General features: G+C 42.1%; 2 protein-coding genes across 3 annotated transcripts; both read right to left on the reverse strand.

The window, feature by feature from the left end:
- Positions 1–3194: 3194 nt before the first annotated feature.
- LOC139365815 (zinc finger and BTB domain-containing protein 37-like) lies at positions 3195–15629 on the reverse strand. Of its 2 annotated transcripts, none has more exons than XM_071102908.1 (4): positions 15305–15629; positions 10644–11653; positions 10142–10241; positions 3195–7542 (listed from the first exon to the last, which is right to left on the reverse strand). In XM_071102908.1, exons 2-4 carry the CDS (start codon positions 11627–11629, stop codon positions 7039–7041), a joined length of 1590 nt encoding a protein of 529 aa, XP_070959009.1. In that variant the 5' UTR covers positions 11630–11653; positions 15305–15629; the 3' UTR covers positions 3195–7038. The 2 variants fall into 2 exon arrangements, with proteins under 2 accessions (XP_070959009.1, XP_070959072.1); XM_071102971.1 differs by lacking the exon at positions 15305–15629 and adding an exon at positions 11812–12333.
- A 1859-nt stretch (positions 15630–17488) lies between these two features.
- On the reverse strand, positions 17489–21227 carry LOC139365976 (sphingosine-1-phosphate receptor 1). Its single transcript, XM_071103076.1, has 2 exons — positions 21077–21227; positions 17489–20274 (listed from the first exon to the last, which is right to left on the reverse strand). Exon 2 carries the CDS (start codon positions 20076–20078, stop codon positions 18960–18962), a length of 1119 nt encoding a protein of 372 aa, XP_070959177.1. The 5' UTR covers positions 20079–20274; positions 21077–21227; the 3' UTR covers positions 17489–18959.
- Positions 21228–24473: the final 3246 nt, after the last annotated feature.

Consider the following 24473-nt stretch of genomic DNA (forward strand, 5'->3'; position numbering starts at 1 on the left):
GACCACTTTTGTGATGTATTTGTATTTATTTTAAGAAGAATGTACTTTAATATGTACTAGTGAAGAAAATGATAGTGGTTATTGTGAAGTAACCCATTTTCACATGATCAAAAACAATAACAAATCAACCTTTGGCCTTTACAGTGTAATCAATATGTTTCTTTTTCAGGAACAGGACCATGCAAAATAAAAATAAACTTCACATATAACCTGCAAGACCACAGCTGGTTTTGTACCTCACTTGACAGGATTTAAAAAAATATATTGTCATGTAATATATTCCATTTCCTTTGAGATCTTTTTTTTTTATGAATATATTTTTAATGTCAAATAATATTTTACTTTAAGTCATTAATTACATAGCTTAATGATTTGTTGGAGTAAGCATTTTGTGGTCAAAACCATATTGGATATACGTATGCATCTTTGTGTATAAACATTGAGACAACTGTTAAAGAATATATCTGATAAGACACGAGAGCTCAATGAAGCAGCAAAACAAGGACATAATAGCACAAAATGTAGAATATATTAAATATCACCTAATAAATCATTATTTGGCAAGTTTGGCATTAAAAACCTATGACAAAGACATGCATCACTGCTAAATATGGGCTCAGCTTGACCATACATTAAAGTAACTGAAATGTTTGGATTCCTTTAACATTTTTTAGCTACATATGTTGTTTTTCACAGTTGGACAGATGGGTCAAAACAGGACGTTTCAGGACAGTACTTTAATAAACTATATCTGTATTATTGTCATCCTCTCACTAGCTTAGTAAGAATCTTCACAGGACATAAGTAAGTGGAGACGATGAAAACCGCCATAATTCTGTTGTTTGCTCAAACTAGAGGCTAGTTCACGAGAGCTTGTTCCTGTCATTGATCTACATTCAGCAGTAACAACACACATACAAGGGTTCAATAATCATACACTTAAAGCAGTTAAAGCTTATTTTTAAAAATGTAAAAGCCCTTTTAGTTCTAAACAAAGAAAAAAACGTGAAACAATAAATCTTGATCAAACCCCCAAAAAGGCTATTCAAAACAAAATTCAAATCAAGCAAACCTGGTACCTGGTGGGAATTATTATTTTTTAACAAAATTAGTTGTATTCTGTTTGATAATAATTGTTCTGTTTCATAATAATTGTTCTGTTTCATAGTAATTGTTTAAAAATCAAATTGTTTTTACACATTTTAATAATGATGGAACACTTCTCTATCTGGATTCCAGGTTTTCCAGCATCAAGGTTGGTAATGTACTATACCTCTAAGATGAATGAAATCCACTGGATCTGAAAATCTACTGTCAATTAAAATCATTCCACTTTAGTTCTACATTGGAATGCTATAATTATTTAATTTAATGCTTTAATTCTAAAGTCAGCATGATTGGAGCTCTCCAGAACCCAAGGTTGGTGACCACTGGCTTAGAAGCATTAACTGTGAGTGTGACTAAAATGTTCACATAAATCTTCCACCATTGAACAATTCAAGACCATCTTCAAATGTTGTTAGCTGAAGCAATCACATTGTAAAGAATGTTCAAGCTACAACCATGAGTAGTATTATACCTATGTTTCAATCAGGGATGCGTGATACTGTATATCTGCCTTTCATATCGGTATCGACCGATGATGGCTGAAAAACTGGACTATGAGTGGATGGTGTTAAAGGGGCAATCTGCAGTTGCTACATACATTGTTGTACTCAAATGAATTATGTACCCATTGATTCTTGAATAATATAACATAATGTCGAACCCCATCAGAACCCAAAATTGGATTATTTTACTCAATGTTTGTAAATGTAAACAAACACTATATAGCCTCAAAATATGGTTTAAACTATACTTTTTTAAGCATGGATGGTCAGTTCTTGCATCCATTAGCTTTGTCTATGAATTTGAGTGGTTTCATTTCTCAACGAAACAGGGTTGGGGAACATACTTTGTTATTGATTCAACTACTGATAAGTGCTTTAAATCTGAGCTACAATAAAATGACACGGTGCACTGAAAAGTGTTTCTCTGTGAAAATGTTTGATCTTTACATTTGCTCATTGATAAAAAAAGTTTTTTTTTTTTTTTTTAAGTATTTTGATCAATAGCTAGTTGTTCACACAATATTTGTAATGTCATATCAGTATCAGCCATCATGGAGAAGAAAATATTGGTTATTGACCAAGAATTTCCAAATTCGTGCATCCCTAGTTTCAATATAGGAGAACAGCTGCATTGCTACGTCCAGAATGGCGTCTTCACTTAAAAAATAAAACATCATGCATACACTGAACAAAAATATAAACGCAACATGTAAAGTGTTGGTCTGATGTTTCATGAGCTGAAATAAAAGATCCCAGAAATGTTCCATAGGCACAAAAAGCTTATTTCTCTAAAAATGTTTGCACAAATTTGTTTACATCCCCATTAGTGAGCATTTCTCCTTTGCCAATATAATCCATCCACCTGAGAGGTGTGGCATATCAAGAAGCTGATTAAACAGCATGGTCATTACACAGGTGCACCTTCTGCTGGGGACAATAAAAGGCCACTCTAAAATGAGCAGTTTTGTCGCACAACACAATGCCACAGACGTCTCAAGTTTTGAGGGAGCGTAAAATTGGCATGCTGACTGCAGGAATGTTCACCAGAGCTGTTGCCAGAGAATTGAATGTTAATTTCTCTACCATAAGCCACCTCCAACGTAATTTTAGAGAATTTGGCAGTACGTCCAACCGGCCTCACAACCGCAGACCATGTGTAACCACACCAGCCCAGGACCTCCACATCCGGCTTCTTCATGTGCGGGATCATTTGAGGGGGGTGCTGAGGAGTGTTTCTGTCTGTAATAAAGCCCTTTTATGGGGACAAACTATTTCTGATTGACTGGGCCTGGCTCCCCAGTGAGTGGGTTTATGCCCTCCCAGGCCCACCCACAGCTGCACCCTTGCCCATTCATGTGAAATCCTTAGATTAGGGCCAACTGAATTCATTTCATTTGACTGATGTCCTTATATGAACTGTAACTCAGTAAAACCTTTGAAATTGTTGCATATTGCATTTATATTTTAGTTCAGTGTACATTTGATCTTTGTTAAGCTGCACTTGCTAAATAAGGCTTGATTTCTCTGCAGGTAGCCCAAGCTCAATGGTTTATCTAAAACCCCTTAAATGTTACGTACAAACAGAGTAAACAAAAATACCTGATATTTATAAAGAATGTTGATCTGTTTTTGTCTGACGAATATTAACCGAGGTGTACTGTGGTGATGTGTAATGCATTCTCATTTCAGATAAGAAAAACCCAGTGGACAAATCAGTAAAAGTTTTTCACTTGCATACATTAAAAACTCCCGTCACAACCATTCATTAAAAACTCCCGTCACACCCATTCATTAAAAACTCCCGTCACACCCATTCATTAAAAACTCCCGTCACACCCACAAATGATTCAGATCTAAAAAAAAAAATAACAAAATAAACAGTCAATCCACTGGGCTACCCTTTATCTGTATAAAAACTATGTTTTAAGTTAAATTCAATTTGCGATATATCTTTTACATATTTCTTTAAAAATGTAACTATTTCAATCCCCTCAATTGAAGTGCTTGACGTAATTATTTTGGCCTCCCTGCGAGGGAGGGAAATACGACCCTTGGCTTGTCCTCTCAATTCCTTTGGATGCCTCCTCTTCTTAATGACTGATTTCCAGTGGAACACACTCCACTGTAGCAAGCATGTCTATCCTTTGGTGATGGGACATCTGTAGCATCAGTGGGCTGCAGTCTTTCTCTTGGGTGGTACTACAGTTCAGCTGCATTCTTTCTCTTGGGTGGTACTACAGAACAGCTGCAGAGTCTTTCTCTTGGGTGGTACTACAGTTCAGCTGCAGAGTCTTTCTCTTGGGTGGTACTACAGAACAGCTGCATCCTTTCTCTTGGGTGATACTACAGAACAGCTGCAGTCTTTCTCTTGGGTGGTACTACAGAACAGCTGCAGAGTCTTTCTCTTTGGTGGTACTACAGAACAGCTGCAGAGTCTTTCTCTTGGGTGGTACTACAGAACAGCTGGAGAGTATTTCTCTTGGGTGGTACTACAGTTCAGCTGCAGAGTCTTTCTCTTGGGTGGTACTACAGAACAGCTGGAGAGTATTTCTCTTGGGTGGTACTACAGTTCAGCTGCAGAGTCTTTCTCTTGGGTGGTACTACAGAACAGCTGCAGTCTTTCTCTTGGGTGGTACTACAGAACAGCTGCAGTCTTTCTCTTGGGTGGTACTACAGAACAGCTGCAGAGTCTTTCTCTTGGGTGGTACTACAGAACAGCTGCATCCTTTCTCTTGGGTGGTACTACAGAACAGCTGCAGTCTTTCTCTTGGGTGGTACTACAGAACAGCTGCAGAGTTTTTCTCTTGGGTGGTACTACAGAACAGCTGCAGAGTCTTTCTCTTGGGTGGTACTACAGTTCAGCTGCAGAGTCTTTCTCTTGGGTGGTACTACAGAACAGCTGCATCCTTTCTCTTGGGTGGTACTACAGAACAGCTGCAGAGTCTTTCTCTTTGGTGGTACTACAGAACAGCTGCAGAGTCTTTCTCTTGGGTGGTACTACAGAACAGCTGCAGAGTCTTTCTCTTGGGTGGTACTACAGTTCAGCTGCAGAGTCTTTCTCTTGGGTGGTACTACAGAACAGCTGCAGAGTCTTTCTCTTGGGTGGTACTACAGAACAGCTGCAGAGTCTTTCTCTTGGGTGGTACTACAGAACAGCTGCAGAGTCTTTCTCTTGGGTAGTACTACAGAACAGCTGCAGAGTCTTTCTCTTGGGTGGCACTACAGTTCAGCTGCAGAGTCTTTCTCTTGGGTGGTACTACAGAACAGCTGCAGAGTCTTTCTCTTGGGTGGTACTACAGTTCAGCTGCAGAGTCTTTCTCTTGGGTGGTACTACAGAACAGCTGCAGAGTCTCTCTCTTGGGTGGTACTACAGAACAGCTGCAGAGTCTTTCTCTTGGGTGGTACTACAGTTCAGCTGCAGAGTCTTTCTCTTGGGTGGTACTACAGAACAGCTGCAGAGTCTTTCTCTTGGGTGGTACTACAGAACAGCTGCAGAGTCTTTCTCTTGGGTGGTACTACAGTTCAGCTGCAGAGTCTTTCTCTTGGGTGGTACTACAGAACAGCTGCAGAGTCTTTCTCTTGGGTGGTACTACAGAACATCTGCAGAGTCTTTCTCTTGGGTGGTACTACAGAACAGCTGCAGAGTCTTTCTCTTGGGTGGTACTACAGAACAGCTGCAGTCTTTCTCTTGGGTGGTACTACAGAACAGCTGCAGAGTCTTTCTCTTGGCTGGTACTACAGAACAGCTGCAGAGTCTTTCTCTTGGGTGGTACTACAGAACAGCTGCAAAGTCTTTCTCTTGGGTGGTACTACAGAACAGCTGCAGAGTCTTTCTCTTGGCTGGTACTACAGAACAGCTGCAGAGTCTTTCTCTTGGGTGGTACTACAGTTCAGCTGCAGAGTCTCATCTCTCCTCCTTCGGACACCCCCAATAGCGATGAGTGTCCTCCATTACAATCTGGTCTCTACATCCTCCAGATACATTGTCAGAGCTAGATAAAAATGTTCAGATGCGCTTATGCAAAAAAAACAGTCACTTATAAAAAAAAATAAGGTAATTAACCACAACATAGAAAAATGAAAACATACTGTAAATTCAACTGAGTGCATCGACCAATCTGCTTGGAGCAGAGCTGTATTGCGTAGTGATGTGTGAGAGGTAACAGAGTTTTATTGTAGCTTATCTGAGGTAAAAAAATGTTTAAAAAACTGAGTTTCCTGTGTTCCTGTAAAGAAGTATGCATTCAGCAGCTGGTTAAAGAATGTGGAGGCATGGTTCAAATACATATGGATTAACAAGTCCTCTTTAAAAGGCCTCTTACCTTTGCCAATATCTTAATACATTGTAAAAGTGTTGCACTGATTAAATAATGGTATACTTCTGAATGCATTTAGCCGTGTTAAGACACATGACATAAAATCGTCATAAGACTGACATCAGTGTTATTTTCAGAATTGTACTAATTACTCTACCAAATTAACTGGTTTTGTTCACTGGGCCATATCTACTATTCATGTGGAGTTGCATTTTTAAGCCATTCTGGCACATGGGCAATTCCACCGTAACAGTGATGCTGAGACTCTCTCTGTAAACAAACCATACAATTATGTACAAGGACTACTTAATAAATTACACGGAACATTTGACAAAAATCTATTTACTTGAGCAGATGCAAAGTTTGGTAAGAGAATGACAGTTTGTGCTGTTGGTGTTGTCATTCTGTTACCAAACTTTGCCTCTGCACTGTCAAAGTAAATGTTTTTGTAAAATTGGAAATTGTTCAAAGTAGTCCTTGTGTAAAAAATGTGTATGGTTTGTTCAACTTTGCAACCATTGCTTGTTGTTTGACATACATTTTTATGTGAAAACCACGAGTAACCGTGGAATTGCCCATCTAATGTATGAAGAGGAGTCTGATTATCACTGACCCCCATCTGATCAAGATTGTCTCAAGACAAAAGGCAAGAATTGAAATTGTATGTAGTTATTATACAAAAATAATAAAACTAACATAAGAAAATAGTCAAATAAAAACCACTGCATTCAGTGTTGTGAGGTTATTGGGAGTGTGTGGCATTTCTTCATGTGTTGGCTTAATCTGTTCATGTTTGTATTGTGAAGGTAGATATGGTTTAAAGCGGAAATATCATTTATAAATAACGACATATTACGAAGTGCCATATCAAACTACTCTGTTGCATCGTTCTCCTGTCCCTGCAGTTTAGTCGAAGGAATAAAAAAAAAAATGCTTATAAAAATCCCACCCTGGATGGACTTGACCTTCTGACCTCCCCCTTATCATCATTTCCTTTGAAGCAACTTCAACATACATTGTCTTTCCTCCACTGGCAGGAGAGTACAAACCATTAACCTAACCTATACCCTGTCCTCCTATATCCCAACCATCTCCCTCCCTGGTCCACTGGGTCAATCAGGCCCAGTGGTGGAGACAGAGGCCTGGACACTCTCTCTGAAAGAGGCCCCACCTCCACCCCCATCTGGCTCCTCCTGGCTGGGCGACGCCTCCTCGTTCTGCCCCCCCCTGGAGGAGACAGTGGTGGTCTCTGGGGAGGCGCTGTGGGCCACCTCTTGAGGGCCGCAGCCCGGGTGGTTCTTGCGGAAGTGCTGGTTGAGGATGGCCTGGAAGGGGAAGCTCTTCCCGCAGACGTGGCAATGGAAGGGCTTGTTTCCTGTGTGCTTGCGGATGTGGTACTCCAGCTGGTCCTTGCGGGTGTATTTCTTGCCGCAGATGCGGCACACGAAAGGTGTGATGCCCATGTGCAGCCTCATGTGGCGGTCCAGGCTGCCCTTCTGGTTGAAGGACTTGCAGCAGTAGATGCAGGTGAGTCGAGGGTTGTAGTGGCACCAGCGGTCAGCCACCTGCTCACGCAGGTACTCCTCGTAGCCGCCCAACACAGCCTGCTCCTCCCCCTAAAAGACAAACAAGAGGTACGTCTCAAGACTGTCAACACTCATTGTAACACTAGATTACACTGTACAAAACATTAGGAACACCTGCTGTTTCCATGACATAGACAGACCAGGTGAAAACTACGATCCCTTATTGATTAAATCCACTTAAAGATGGATGTTTAAGCGTTGAGACATGGATTGTGTGTCTTTCAGAGGGTGAATGGGCAAGACAAACTATTTAAGTGCCTTTGAACAGGGTATGGTAGTAGGTGCCAGGCGCAACATTTTGTTTCAAGAACTGCAACGCTGCTGGGTTTTTCCCCCTCAACAGTTTCCCGAGTGCATCAAGAATGGTCCACCACCTAAAGGACATCCAGCCAACTTGACAACTGTGAGAAACATTGGAGTCAACATGGGCCAGCATCCCTGTGGAATGCTTTCAACACCTTGTAGAGTCCATGCCCTGATGAATTGAGGCTGGTCTGCGGGCAAAAAGTGGTGCAACTCAATTTTAGGAAGGCGTTCCTAATGTTTTGTACACTCAGTATGTATAATTGCTACAGTGGCTTGAGAAAGTATTCACCCCCTTGGCATTTCCCCTATTTTGTTGCCTTACAACCTGGAATTAAAATGGACTTTTGGGGAGTTTGTATCTTTGATTTACACAACATGCCTACCACTTTGATGATAAAAAATATTTATTGTGAAACAAGAAATAAGACCAAAAAAACTGAAAACTTGAGCGTGCATAACTGTCCACCCCAAATTAATACTTTGTAGAGCCACCTTTTGCAGCAATTACAGCTGCAAGTCTCTTGGGGTATGTCTCTATAAGCTTGGCACATCTAGCCACTGGGATTTTTGCCCATTCTTCAAGGCAAAACTGCTCCAGCTCCTTCAAGTTGGATGGGTTCCACTGGTGTACAGCAATCTTTAAGTCATACCACAGATTCTCAATTGGATTGAGGTCTGGGATTTGACTAGGCCATTCCAAGACATGTAAATGTTTCCCCTTTAACCATTTGAGTGTTGCTTTAGCAGTATGCTTAGGGTCATTGTCCTGCTGGAAGGTGAACCTCCGTCCCAGTCTCAAATCTCTGGAAGACTGAAACAGGGTTCCCTCAAGAATTTCCCTGTATTTAGCGCCATCCACCATTCCTTCAATTCTGACCAGTTTACCAGTCCCTGCCGATGAAAAACAACCTCACAGCATGATGCTGCCACCACCATGCTCCACTGTGGGGATGGGTGTTCTCGTGTGATGAGAGGTGCTGGGTTTGTGCCAGAAATAGCGTTTTCCTTGATGGACAAAAAGCTCAATTTTAGTCTCATCTGACCAGAGTACCTTCTTCCATATGTTTGGGGAGTCTTCCACATGCCTTTTGGCAAACACCAAACGTGTTTGCTTATTTTTTCTTTAAGCTTTTTTCTGGCCACTCTTTTGTAAAGCCCAGCTCTGTGGAGTGTACGGCTTAAAGTTGTCCTATGGACAGATACTCCAATCTCCGCTGTGGAGTTTTGCAGCTCCTTCAGGGTTATCTTTGGTCTCTTTGTTGCCTAACTGATTAATGCCCTCCTTGCCTGGTCCGTGAGTTTTGATGGGCAGCCCTCTCTTGGCAGGTTTGTTGTGGTGCCATTGTCTTTAATTGGGCTAAGTGGGATGTTCAAAGTTTCTGATATTTTTATAACCTAACCCTGATCTTTACTTCTCCACAACTTTGTCCCTGACCTGTTTGGAGAGCTCCTTGGTCTTCATGGTGCCGCTTGCTTGGTGGTGCCCCTTGCTTGGTGGTGCCCCTTGCTTAGTGGTGTTGCAGACTCTGGGGCCTTTCAGAACAGGTGTATATCTACTGAGATCATGTGACACTTAAATAAAGTCCACATGTGTGCAATCTAACTAATTATGTGACTTCTGAAGGTAATTGGTTGCACCAGATCTTATTTAGGGGCTTCATAGCAAAGGGGGGGTGAATACATATGCACGCACCACTTTCCATTTTATTTTATTTTTCACTTCACCAATTTGGACTATATGTCCATTACATGAAATCCAAATAAAAAAACTATCTAAATTACAGGTTGTAATGCAACAAAATAGAAAAAAACTCCAAGGGGGATGAATACTTTTGCAAGGCACTGTATTTGCAGTTGGAATTGTTGTACCACACTTCTGTCATGGGTTCCCATAATAGTTATGTCTTAATTAAGACCCTTAATTTAAGCTGATGTCATAGGTGTTGGGGAAAGTATTCCCTTCCTGTATTATGGAGTATTTCTGAAATCTGATTAAGGACTTTCCACAGGGCCAGATTAAGGAGTTGTTCACAGGGCCTGCATCATCATCATCATCACCTCTATGTTTGTACGTGTCCAAGAGGAATACACACAACATGCATGATTCCCCTTAGTAGTAAACCCCTTCATCACAGTGCTATGGTCATTGAGTATGTAACAGGCTAGTGTACCAATCCATAACCTCCCTCGAGACCTTAAAAGATCATTGATTGGACCTGGACTGAAAGCTAGCTTTTTTTGGACTAGCGTTGTATGGTGGACTTTGGAAATGCAGAGTGCTGACCACCAGGGTAGGATACCAGTTGATGAGGGTGACACATACCTGCGAGTTGGGATGGCACTGGTCGTCTACTCTGCTGGGTGACTCACTCTTGGCTCTCGGTCTCTCTGCCATCACCACCACACTGCCAGTAGGACTAAACCTGACAGGACAGAGATACTGGATCCTCAAACCTCTTCAGCAGGCAAGTCCACTGAGCCATTTACCTTAGCACTCCATCTTCCATTAGCAATACATATAGTAGGCTGCTTTTGTTTAGAATTTTCACTCAATAACCTTCAAATGTTACCCAACGTGCTTTTCTGAGGTACTTTGTACTGAATTTTACTTCAGTTTAAAACGTGCATGCACACTCCCTTTTATATGGTGTAGCTCAGATGGTAGCGCATGGTTCTTGCAATGCCAAGATAGTGGGTTCAATTCCCGGGACCGCCCATAGGGAAAAAAATGTATGCACACATGACTAAGTCACTTTGAATGAAAGCGGCTGCCAAATGGCATACATATTATATAAAGTGACTGCTTCCCTGGAACTTGTACCCACCTCTCAGTCTCACTGAAGCTGCTGGAGGGCTGAGAGCTCTTGGCCCCCGTGACAATACCCTCCTGCACCAGCGAGCTGCATACGGACGTGTCAATCATCATGGCTGCTCCCTCTTCCGCCCCGCTCCCTTCTTCCTGGGTATCAGCCCCAGTCCAGTCTTCCATCCTCTCTGTCTTTATCCTCAAACCATCTACCACCCGCATTGACTCCCCCTCTTCACCGCCGCTCCCCCTCTCCGACTCTGCCTCCACGTACCACTGGCCGGCCCGATTGATGCGCAGTATGGGCTCCTTCCCCAGCCTGCTGCCCACTTCCACCCCCCCAGGCAGACCCTCCGGGCCCAGCCCACTGTGCTCCACCATCTGGGGGCTCATGGACTCCCCCGCTGGGCTTCCCACCTCTCGGATATCCATGGCACCTCGGGTTCTGCTTCCTTGAGGTCCCAGAACCCTGGGGCTGCTGCGGCGCGGGCTTAGAGAGCCCCCTGATGTTCCTACCCCACCTCCTCCTCCTCCTCCTCCCTCCAAGCTCCCAGCCCCCCTATGCCCCCCTCCGGCCCCCAGCTCCTCCTCCGCCAGGCTGATCTTTAAATGAATGCCCTCAAGGATCTGCGTGCAGCGGTCAATGATGTGCTGCATCTGCAGGAAGCTGGCGGCCGTCAGGTAGCTGATGATGTCGGCCAGCTGCAGGCACAGCCTCCCGGTGTAGCAGTATGAGAGGAGCTGATCAAACACCGAGGGGTTGCGGATGACTGACAGGGACACAGTGCTCATCTGGCCCAGTGACATGTGGTCTCGGAAGTAAGGGGAGCTGGCAGCCAACACAACCTTGTGAGCACGGAAGCTCTGGCCCTGCACGTTCACCACTATGTCGCACAGCCGCCCCTGCATACGCAGCTGGTTCAGTTGGGACAGCACAGAGTTGCTAAAGTCAGGGACGTCCAGCTGGATGCTGCCTGCTCGCTCCATGGTGCCTCCTCGCTCCATCCTGCCGTGTATGATCCCTTATCACTGTGCAGAGAAAAGGGACATGATAATGAAAAAAATATCACTTTTATATTACTTCATGTACACAAAAAGAATATAGACAAGTTGGAAACTAGCAGACATATAGCTTAACTGTTTGACAACCTAACCAAGAACTTTGCTAAAGAGGACAACTTGAATACCTTTTCGGAATGCACCACCTGCACTTGTACCACGGCACTGAAATGTTACTGGCTATTATTTTCTGTACTGTGCCATAATATTAACTGCTGACTGGCTAACTTGCATAAAATATGGCAATAATTATAGCTTGCAACGAGTTGTGCATTGTTGACAAATGGTGTGAACTGATGCTCTTGTACAGCGGTGAATCTCAAATGCTATAACCGAGCCCTGGCCCTCCTTTCGGCCACTGTAACATACTGCAGTACGGTGATGAACCGAAGTCTAAACGAAGAATACACCCCGGCGTTGCTCGTGACAGGGAGGTGGCTAGCCAGCTAGTTCAACGTCCATATAGCTAACAAAAACGGAGCAAGACAGAACACCGTGCAACGTCTGTCATAACGAACCGTCGCTAATACAACTGCGGTACTGTCGCATATTTGATGTCAATGTGCATTATTTTCAATTTGATCTCCTCGGTTACTCCTTTCGCTGCTCTCATTTTCCAATTTAATTTCACAAGCAGACGGACCAACTTTGACTGGGGGGAAAAAAAGTACATTTGCATTATGGGAAGTAGTGTTCTCTTCTAATGGACAAGTCGTTAGAGAACAGAAAAGACGCGGGATAAAATAACATCGGTTCCCAGAATGCAATACCTTGAAGTCAAATAGATGTTTATGGCGCAAACGAAGGGTTAACCCAGTCACGTCATAGGGGCTATAAAGCTGAAGCGTCCGTTCACAACGTTTTCTCAACACCAAATATGGTAGTGAGAGGAAGTTCAGGCACGGGTAGTGAGAGAGGATGGAACTAGGTAAAACTGGTCCGACATTCAGGTAATTTTCTCATCGATTAAACATCTGATCTCAATAAATTGTTCTGTCCCCAAAACTAAAATATTTTACGAACACAGTGCACTAAGTTTCATAGACTTAACGCTATGTCAAAGTTTTAAGATATGCAAATACATGCTACAACGAGCCAATAGGATCTCGTGAGCTCGTGCTTGGCTTTGCCCAACTCCTTGCTTGTTCTGCACACTGCTTTATTTACTCCCACTGTAAAAGACACGGATTCATTATTTTGATGAACTAATTATAAATATCGTTGGTTCCTTCTTTTTTTCAACGTTTGGTAGTTGTTTTTTAATATAACCTTTATTTAATTAGGCAAGTCAGTTAAGAATAAATACTTATTTACAATGATGGCCTACCCCAGCCGTGTGTGTGTGTGTGTCAGTATCGTGTAATTGTTCTGGACCAGCTGCAGCTTAACCAGGTCTTTACAGCACTAGACCATATGACGGGTCAATAATCAAGATAAGATAAAACTAGAACCTGCAGGACTTGCTTTGTGGAGTGTGGTGTCACACGGACAAGCCTCTCCCCATCTTTACAACCATTGAATCTATGTTTTGACCATAACAGTTTACAATCTCAGGTAACGGCAAGTAGTTTAGTCTCCCCAACTTGTTCAACAGCCACACCGTTCATTACCAGATTCAGAACTTGGGGAATGATTTGTACCAAATACAATGTTCTTAGTTTTAGAGATGTTCAGGACCAGTTTATTACTGGCCACCCATTCCAAAACAGACGGCAACTTTTTGTTAAGGGTTTCATTGACTTCATTAGCTGTGGTTGCTGATGCGTTTATGGTTGAATCATCAGCAATGTTCCCTCTAAGACTGCCACACAGCTCCCCAGAACTGCCGTACAGAAATGTCAGCCCACAAAGAAAAGCCTGAGATTGAACTTCACTCAACTTTCTAGAGCAGTGGTCACCAACCGGTTGATCGCGATCTAATGGTCGATCTCCAAGGCATTCCTAGTCGATCACCAAACATTTCTGTAAAAAACAACAACGATAAAGCCTTGTGTTCCTATTATTCGTCTGGGGCTGTTGACAGTAGGTGTACCCGATGCAGCTGCCCTGCACGCTGTGTTGGCGAACTGTTGCCATTTTGAACCATTTCATGTGTCTCTTCCTTCCCGGCGGGCCCAGAGAGCAAATCAAGTGCATTATAGGCTTACCGCTGACCAGTCGGATGGCTCAGGTGAAGTACATGCAGTAACGTAGCAGGCATAAAAGAAAGCTGCAGAAAAGTTAATAATGTGAGAATTCAAAACTTTTAAAACAATGACTAGAGAGAGAATGTCAATAAAAACAGCAAAAATGTTTTATGAGTGATTTTAAATTCTTACTCAGCACTGTCAACACTTTGTATTTAACACTTTTATAAGCCACAAAATGCACTTTCTTCCTATTTCCACTCAGCGCTACAACAAGCACTGCAGCAGCAGTAGTGATGGCAGTAGTAATGGGAGTAGTAGTAATTGTCGAATAGGGATTTCATAGGCTATGGGTTAGTTATAGTCATGTTGTGTTTACAAGGAATCTGATTGAGATTAATTCCATCCCTGTCCACCCTACAACTGGTGATGTGGTTGGTGTGGGGTATACAGTTCACCTCCACTGTGTTATCCATAAGCACAACCTGTGCATTTACAGTCAACACTAAAAATAGTGCAATATTTACATTTAAACTGTAATACACAGAACTGGACACTCACCAAATGTGCACCCCAAAAATGATGTGTTTAACAACCCAACTTAGGTTATTTCACGAACGCAGCGCTGGGTCAATGTAGCATAGAACACATGTTGGGTTATTTTGACCAAGTGCTGCTGGGCTTCGTGATTAACCTAACGGATTGAGTTACTCGGATTACCCCAACAACTTGTAATTAGTGGATCATTTCTTACTTCCTTGCTGGGTTATTTGTGATAATTATTTCTATAGTTGGTTTCAACGGCCGAAACAGTGCAAAGAAAAGCAAAGTGCAAATGACAACATTCTGTAAAGTATATCCAGTACCTTGAGACAGCACAGCAGAGAGACGGCTGTCACATTAACATTTACTTATTTTTGCAGATGATAACAGTGTAATATTCATTTCAGGAATCAAAACAAAATCACCTTGGAATCGATTGGAATCAGAAAAGAAAGTAGCCTAATACAGTACACTCACCAAAGGCTCAATAAAACCAACATGGACACACATGGTGTCCAGGGGTAGTGAAGCTGGAAACAAACTCAAACCTGACCCTTTGTATAATGTTGTTAGTTGTGTTTACCTTAGATTCACAACAAGGTTACAAGGGCATGGGAGGTTCACAGGGATATTGTCATCCACAGTACTCTATCAATTATTCATTTTTCAACTGAATTCTTTCCTGTATTCTCCCAAAATGTTGTTTATAATGTTGTTTATGCACTCATTTTTGGCAAATATTTCTTGCAGATAAATTATGTTGACCACTTTTAGTGCTATTCCCTCCCTTTCCAGGGCCCATAAATACTTAATCTTGATCGCGTTCAAATCCATATGCATCTCAATAAAATTGAGTTGTGATAACTGTCAGTGGTGTGTACTTACGACTACATCGAGTCAGTGTTAGTCGATACTTGTAAAAAATAAAAATTCTTCAACGCCTACCATGTACTTATGTTTGTCCTGTGTAACTGCAAACTTTTCCTTGGGTGCTGAAATCCGTAGTTGTTGATTAAAGTCCAATTGTACGCGACCGCTGCCAAGGGAGCCATTCTTTGTTAACGAAGAAAGAGCAGCAGATTCTTTAGTTTTGGCAGGGGATGCACAGAATGCAATTTTTTTATTAAAAAAAATGATGGATTCCAACTCCGACTGACAACTCTATAACGATCAGGATAAGCACGGGTGCACAGTACATTTTAGAATGGATCATTGTAAAAGTATCGAGTGGTAGCGCAAGGTTGTAGTCGTAATATCAGCCTTCATTGGGAAACAGTGGATTACGGAGCGCAATTTGACAGACGTCACAAAAAAATTGGGTTTTAATCAAAAACTACGGATTTCAGCACACAAAGAAAAGCCTACATGTACACAGGTCAAACATAAGTACACGATAGGCATTTAAAGATTAATATTAGTTTTTACAAGTATCGACTGACAAGACTCGACACTCATTGCAACTCAACTCCAACCAGATGTATATGGAGTTGAGTTTACTAAGTAACACAGTTCTATGTGATGTCTCTGTATACCATGTAGGTAGTAGTTTATCCGCAAAAGTTTAAATAAAAGACTTGCCTGCGAAAGTTGCAAAAAAACGTGTCCAACAGCTTGAATCGAGTTTGAAGGGCTCGATTCCCGTGTCAGTTTGTCTGATAATGAGCAGCAGTATTTGTCATTATTAAGGATCCCCATTAGTTACTGCCAAGGCAGCAGCGACTCCTTCCTGAGGTCCAGCAATATTAAGGCAGTTATATACAATTAGAAATATTACATGACAATAAATAACACTTCACAACACATTAAGTGTGTGCCCTCACGCCACTACTCTACTACCACATATCTACAATACATGTTAGTAGGCTCTTACTGGAGGGAATTGTTGAGTATTTTATTATTTCATTTAGGTAGATGAATCTCCTAAAAGATAACTGAGTTAGTTTAATCTTGCATAGAGCAAGCTAATTCAATGTAGGCCTGAATACTAGCTAGCTAAAACATGCAAGCAAGCTAGTATAGCAACAGCTGATGAAAGGACAATGGCTAAAAAACAGAACAGCGTAAGGGCCAGGAAAGTAAGGGCCAGGTAGGTCATTTTCATTCAAATGTTTCCTAAATAGTTGGCATTAAACATATGATACATAATATGAAAGTGATGTCAGTAGCAACATTGTTCATTGGTGCAGGCGCAATCTCATAATGCGTTTGAATTACACCTGCCATACATATTAATGTAAAGAAATTTAAATGTTGTACCAAAAAACAACTTTATGAAGCAATAACAGCAGATAGCCACAGGGAGGCGCTAAGTATCTTATCATAATCCAGCACGACTTGAGTTTGCCTCCCCATAGACTTTAAAGGCCCAGTGCAGTCAAAAACGGGATTTACCTGTGTTTTATATATACACTACATGAGTATGTTGACACTTCCTTGTCGAACATCTCATTTGACAAACCATTTCTGTATGGACTTCGCTTACTGCATGGAGGCATTGTCATTCTGAAATAGGAAAGGGCCTTCCCCAAACTGTTGCCACAAAGTTGGAAGCACAGAATAATCTAGAATGTTATTGTATGCTATAGCGTTTAGATTTCCCTTCACTGTAACTAAGGGGCCTAGCCCGACCAATGAAATACAGGCCAAGACCATTATTCCTCATCCACCAAACTTTACAGTTGGCACTATGCATTGAGGCAGGTAGTGTTTTCAGCTGACCCTTGGCGTTGCATATGGGGATCTTAGGCTTGTGTGTGGCTGCTCGGCCATGGAAACCCATTTCATGAAGCTCCCGACAAACAGTTATTGTGCTGACGTTACTTCCAGAGGCAGTTCCTGGAATTTTGCAACCCTATTCAGGACTGCTGTTGAAACAGCTGGGTAAGTTGTTGGACCTGTCCCCCAAACTAGTTGCTTTCAGATGAGTAGCCTATTATTAACAGATATTTATCCAATTCCCTCTACTGTCCCCCACCTTTAGGTGGCAGAACATAGTCGGAACCCCTCATTTAACCCAACTTTGACAACTTTAACAATATGACAACTTGTGTTACAAAAATATGTTTTTTCTTTAATGTCACAACATTCTGTACTGAGCCTGTCTGTTAAGAAAAGACAACAAGAGAAGACAACAATACAATTTTTTGATTTACAATATTTATTAAGAGCTAACCAAAACACGTGCCAAATATGACTTGGGTCCACATGGGAGTTTGGCAAACTGTGATTACTTGACCCCTGAAAAGCGACATTGTACTTGTCCATGGGTGTTTAACGGTGCTCTTAACAACAAATCTATATGGGAGGATTCCAGTGAGCTATTGGTGATGTGTGTGCCCATTGTCATTAACTTATTCCGTTATGAAAATGTAAGTAATTATTGGGCTTGGTACTTTCAGGAATAGACCAGTGCTATTGCTTATCCTTTGACATCAATCTTTTTTTTTTTCAACCTCATGACCTTCCCTATTACAGGGGCATGCTGGTTTTCACGAGAGTTGAAATGATTTTTGAGAGTGGTAACTGAGGGACAGACAAATATGTTGAATGGCTGGAGCTACGGTATCTTCATCTAAAAGTGAAACAGAAAGGACAATAAAATCATGACTGGATAAAAAATATAACCTTTGTCACACAAACCAAACGCCTTTTTCGCTTTTGAATATAAATTATTATTGCAACTACATTGCTTTGCTACAAATAACTTTATCCAATGAGAGTGAAATAAACCAAATAACAAGTACAAAATACATTCTCAATCAGGGGGTAGAATTGACATTGTACTAGCCTTCAGAGTTAAGTCGAAGATACACAAGCACTTCATTCATTGTATTTCTTAAATATTTCAATAAGAACAATAAGCACTACAAACAATTTTTACTCTTCCATCAACACCCATTATAGAGAATCAGTAAACGCCTATAATGGGTTGATGGTTCTTATTTAGCACTTTTACAACAAGTGCTGTACTAAATACAAAAAATACCTTTGACAAAAACGTCTTCTTCTCATAATACTGTAAACCAGGTTTACAATTTAGGTGCTATACTGTAAATCAGGTTTACAATTTAGGTACAATACTGTAAATTAGGTTTAGGGTTTAGGTGCTACACTGTAAATCAGGTTTACAATTTAGGTGCTATACTATAAATTAGGTTTAGGGTTTAGGTGCTACACTGTAAATCAGGTTTATAGTTTAGGTGCTATACTGTAAGCCAGGTTTACAATTTAGGTGCTATACTGTAAATCAGGTTTATAGTTTGGGTGTGTGTGCTTCCCATTGTCTTTTGAATATGAACATATTCAGATCAGTGCTGGCAGTCCAAGGTGTGAGGGGAGAAGAAAACAAACTCTACATCTCTACTCTCTGACATGGACAGACACTTTGTGAAGTGATAAAACAAATGGAAACTGAAGAGGCAACTTACTGTACAAACTGACATACTGTACATCCACACATCCACAGGGTAACAAAACCACACACACACAACGTATACACATTTATATACATCATGTACAAACACACTTGCACACTACACAAAAACATATATACATCCACACTTCCTAAGCAGTGGAGCTACTTTTCACACAACAGTCCAGAAGGCTCTTTAAGAAGAGGAGGTGATATTCCCAGAGGATGCAATGGTCTCCCTTGGCAAGTACTCCGGCTCATCCTTATTGGGGTGGGACGAGTTGTCCGACTTGCTCCGGCTGAACTCTGCACCAATAATGGGCTTGGAGAACTTGCCGGAGGACTGGGTGCAGACGCTGCAGCACAGGAGCGTTTTGAGGAAGGCGCGACGCATCTCGTTGCTGGTGAGTGTGTAGATGAGGGGATTCATGGCCGAGTTGAGCACAGCCAAGGCCAGGAACCACTCGGCCTTGTACAGGATGGGGCACATGCGTATGTCGCAGGCCACGTCCAGCAACAGAAGGATGAAGAGTGGGGCCCAGCAGGCGATGAAACAGCTCAGCACGATGATCACAGTCTTCAGCAGGGCCATGGACTTCTCAGAGCTCTTGCTGCTAGCGCTACCCCCGCCGCGGCCGTTGGAGACCTTGCGGAACACCATCTTGCGGCTGCGGGTGCGCACCAGGGCGTAGATGCGCGCATACAGCACCACGATGGCCATGAGGATGACGCTGAAGACGGTGGTGCAGAACAGGATGTAGGTCTTGTGGTAGAGCGGCAGTACGGTGGAGCAGCTGGGCATGCTCTGGATGCAGTTCCAGCCCATGATGGGCAGGCCGCCCAAGATGGCTGCAATCAGCCACACGGTGCTGATGAGCATGAAGACACGGCACGTGTTGCCATTGTTGTGTAACTTCATCTTCAGCATGGTGAGGTGGCGCTCAATGGCGATGGCCAACAGGCTGAAGACTGAGGCTGCCAGGGCCACAAACATACTACCCTCCCGGAAGAACCACTGTGTGGGGGTCAGTTTGTATGTGTTGGCACCTGACAGCAGGATGTTGGCAGTGTACACCACCCCAGCCAGCAAGTCTGATAAAGCTAAGTTCCCAATAAAGTAGTACATGGGCTTGTGGAACTTCTTGGTCCTCCAAATAGTAAGTAGGACCAAGACATTCTCAAGAATAATGAAGCAACATACAATGATGAAAACCACAGAGTCCGCTTTGAGCCTGGAATCTTGCTCAACTTTCCGGAGCTTCCCTGTGAAGTTGTAGTGTCTGGCTATCAAGTCAGAATACATGGAGTCACCCATGGTTCTGTTTTTAATGAAATCCCCCAAATTCTTTAGTTCAAGATTTTAGTCCATTGAGTGGAGCTGGTGAGTCAAGGCACAGCTGGCAATGGTAATCCTACACGCTTGATGGGTTGTCATTGCAGACGCTCAAATCAAATAATCCTCAATGCCACAGGATATTCTGAGAATGTCCTTGGACCCAATCATGAAACTCCTGGAAAAAATAGAAAATACCAATTTAGAACAGTCATGAGAAAATGTTTTGTTGTAGATTTTTTTTATGACTCCTAAAATTAAATCTATTTACTAGCTCATTTTTATATGGAATGGTGATTGAGTATTCAGTAGGCTAATCGAACAAAAGACAAAGACAGAACAAAAGTCCTTCTAAAAACAAGTGAACATGAAAACGAGGCAATTATTTTGTAAAAGAGTTGAGGATAAATCTATTTTCTTTTTGAATATGTGATAAAGCAAACAATCAGAAAAGTCGGACCCAGATCGGCCCTTTATGGACATGACGATCATGATACCTGATTCTGAACTGTGTGCTGAATTCCACAAGATGGAAAAGTATCGCGATGATGCATATTACCATCATAATAGGCTATTCTGATTCTGAACCGGGCTAAGAATTAGATGGGGGTGACGCATTGGTAAACTATGAAGTAAGCTATAAAAAAAAATGTGTTTGGAAAAAAATCCATGAACTTCAGAACAAACTTGCAAGAACTAACTTCCAAAACTATCTAACGGCGTCTTAACATTCACTTGAAATGCGTTTAAAACTCATGGGCAAGTGATGAGCAAGATTAACGTTATTTTTGTTCATACATGTTTTTTCGATTTCTTCTGTAGGCCTATTTAAGATATGATCTTAAATTACTTTAGAAAGCAAATAGTATTTTTGTTGTTACAGAATTCTTCATAACCTACTAATACTGATGGCCAGACACATAATTAGGCCAAATACATTGATAAAATCTAGAAATTGTGTCAATGTCATGTTTCCTTACCTTTAATAATAGTCGTCATCAATGCGAATATTCTTTACAAGTGTCAACCTTTTATATTGGTACAATTTGCTAAGTAAGAAACCTTTTTGTGTCTTTCCCAGTGGCTGAGTTGTTTCCCCACAGTGATCCCATGGACTGAGCACGGTGCGCAAGATAGGCGAAGTAAAAGCGAATATTTTTGTCAGTTCAACCCACTCAACTCAACCCTCCCCTCTCATACCGTCCCAGTCGCGTTGTCCAGCAGTAAATTCACAGAGAATACATTTATTTAGAATTTCTAAATTTAGTGTGCCTTACATTTAGAAATTCTTCCAATTTTCCACAAGAACACATACATTAAATTAATATAGGCAATGACATCAGTGTAAAAAATATATATATATATTTGTCAAATGTATGTGCGTTCAAGCTATTTAGCGTCTGTTAATGAAGTGGTGGTTTGATATGGCCATTTGCGTTGCACTTTATTTTAAAATGCATAAATGACCAGGTACATACAAGAGATTACATTGTAAAATGGTAATTGTGTAGTAATAATCTGAGTTACTAGATAGATAGATATATAGATTGTGTAGATAGTTTTCATATCCATGGGAAGATGATTATGGCTTCAACCCAAATGTTCCTCCATTGTAATCTGAACAGAATAGCCTGCCTAAAAATACCAACGTCTGTCTTGACGATGTGGCGCAGTTGATTTAGAATGCTTACTAACATGAATTTAGATATTCAAATGCACACAGATGAATAATTATTATGATACCTCTCCTACTATTACTTTAAGTATTTGCAAAGCCAGCAGTCATTGTGGTAGTAATTATAACAAAACAATAATGATACAAAAATACCATTAATAAATTCAGTTATCAGAATTAATTGTGCTTTTATCTCTGGGAATGCACCAGCTGTGCACATTATTCCACCTCCTGATGACGCCCCCTTCACCAAATTAAGTCAAGCTATATGTGCTTGAGAACCCCCCTCCGTCCCCTGTGCTCCATGAGTAACCCCCCTCTGTCCCCTGTGCTCCATGAGTAACCCCCCTCTGTCCCCTGTGCTCCATGAGTAACCCCCCTCCGTCCCCTGTGCTCCCAGAGTCCCAGCTCCGTTCCCTGTGCTCCCAGAGTCCCAGCTCCGTCCCCTGTGCTCCCAGAGTCCCAGCTCCGTCCCCTGTGCTCCCAGAGTCCCAGCTCCGTCCCCTGTGCTCCCAGAGTCCCAGCTCCGTCCCCTGTGCTCCCAGAGTCCCAGCTCCGTCCCCTGTGCTCCCAGAGTCCCAGCTCCGTCCCCTGTGCTCCATGTCTTCTGCCCATTAACGTGTGTGTGTGTGTGTGTGTGTGTGTGTGTCTTTCAAAACCACCCTTAGTTTCAAACATGATGGTGGCTGCATTATGCATTGGGATTGATTTAACCAGAAAATGCTCACGGCTGTAATTGCTGCCAAAGCTGTTTTCACCAAGTATTGCCTCAGGGGATGTATACTTAGGCCTATGCAATCACAACATCAAATGTTCTTGCATTAATTACATTTTTTTTTTAAACTTTGAATTAGTGGGGGGAAATCCTTACGTGTTTGTGTCTGTGTAAGAAAGAGAGCAAAGAGAGAGGAAAATAACTCAAAGGAAAGAGGATAACATGGAAAACTTCCTTCAAGAGGTCTCGTTGCTGAATTCTTTGACAGGGGGAGAATATCTATATCCCTGCTCCAGTAGGTTGTCTGTGAGCGAGCGTTGGCACCATCGCTGTCAGCTCTCTGGACCATCAACCAAGTGAGATCACAAGCCTGCTTGCAGAGAGAGACATGGTCTTTATTTTGGGAAGTCCCACTGCCATCCCTCTTTCTTTGTTTATATTTGATCTCCTTCACATAGACAGTCTTTATCCACCACAGGACCCTGGCCCATTTATCCTCCAATAGTGGTTGCTCCCAAAGTGGCCTAATGGAAGCAGAACATCAGCATGAATATAAAACAAATTGACCATCCAAATAAGCCCTCTAGACGTTATATACGAATCATTTCACAGTAATGCTTTGCTACAGTACACATTGCTGTTGTATTTGATACATTTGTGTGAATGTGATCCAAAGCAGCTGGGACCTTAGGCATGTTACCCCTACCCCCCCCCCCCCCCCCACCCACCCAATGTCTGAGAGGTCAGAGGGAGAGTAGCCATGCAGAAATAATACGTGGAGGGGCGAGAGGAAGAAAGGAGAAGGGGAATGAACAAACAGAGGACTGTGCTTTTGAGCTCCAAGGACTTTGTTTCATGACTCTCAAGAGGAGAGAGTCGAGGAGGTGAATAATGTTGGCCCCATAAGGAACAGGAGAGGCCTCAACATGACAAGCTCCGTTAACACACTGGTACGGTTAGAGGAAAACCAAGAGATGTGCTCATTGAAATTGCTCCAATTGATCCACCATGATAATTCAACTGTGACATTCTTTACATCCATGTGCCAGCTGAATTAGGCATCTCACCATCACCCCATTCCACTCCCTTTCTTGCTATCTATTCATTCTGTTGCATCTGGTTGGTTTATCCTTATCCCAGTCCTTCTCCAGGTGCAACCCCGCCGAATCTGTATGTCCATAACCCTAACACGCACACCAACACGCACACTGTAACGACGTTCGTCTGTAGGAGGAGAAGCGGACCAAAAAGCAGCGTGGTGGTTATTCATGTTCTTTAATGGAAAACTGAACAATACATGAAATAACTGAAATAACTCAAATCTACAAAACAACAAACGGAACGTGAAAACCTATACAGCCTATCCTGTGACAACAAACACAGTGACAGGAACAATCACCCACAAACACACAGTGAAACCCAGGCTACCTAAGTATGATTCTCAATCAGAGACAACTAATGACACCTGCCTCTGATTGAGAACCATACTAGGCCGAAAACATAGAAATGCCCCAAAACATAGAAAAACAAACATAGACTGCCCACCCAACTCACGCCCTGACCATACTAAATAAATACAAAACAACGGAAATAGAGGTCAGAACGTGACACACACCAACACGCACACCAACACGCACACCAACACGCACACTAAACACAGCAGTTTAGCTTCATAGCCACAGGTTTAGACAGCTAGACAAATCAAGTTTTGAGTGCAAATCATCTGTTTAAAGAAAGCAATAAATACAAGAAACAGACTAAGTGCTACAGGGCAGGTTAAGTGCAGCAAATCATTTATGGAACACAGCAAAGTCAATTTAGTGTCTGGTAACATGACTGTTGTTATGTTGACCATGTCAGATGTCAGTGTGGAAAAGGAATCCCCCCCAAAAAAGAAAAGCAGGAGTGGAAAGGAAAGCCTTTCTCTCAAACAAGTGATGGATTTACCTAGAGGTGAAGTAAAACATGTGGGAGCTGTAGGTGTTTT

The sequence above is a fragment of the Oncorhynchus clarkii genome, chromosome 1 (genome assembly GCF_045791955.1).
Source record: "Oncorhynchus clarkii lewisi isolate Uvic-CL-2024 chromosome 1, UVic_Ocla_1.0, whole genome shotgun sequence".
NCBI classification, from domain to species: Eukaryota; Metazoa; Chordata; class Actinopteri; order Salmoniformes; family Salmonidae; genus Oncorhynchus; species Oncorhynchus clarkii.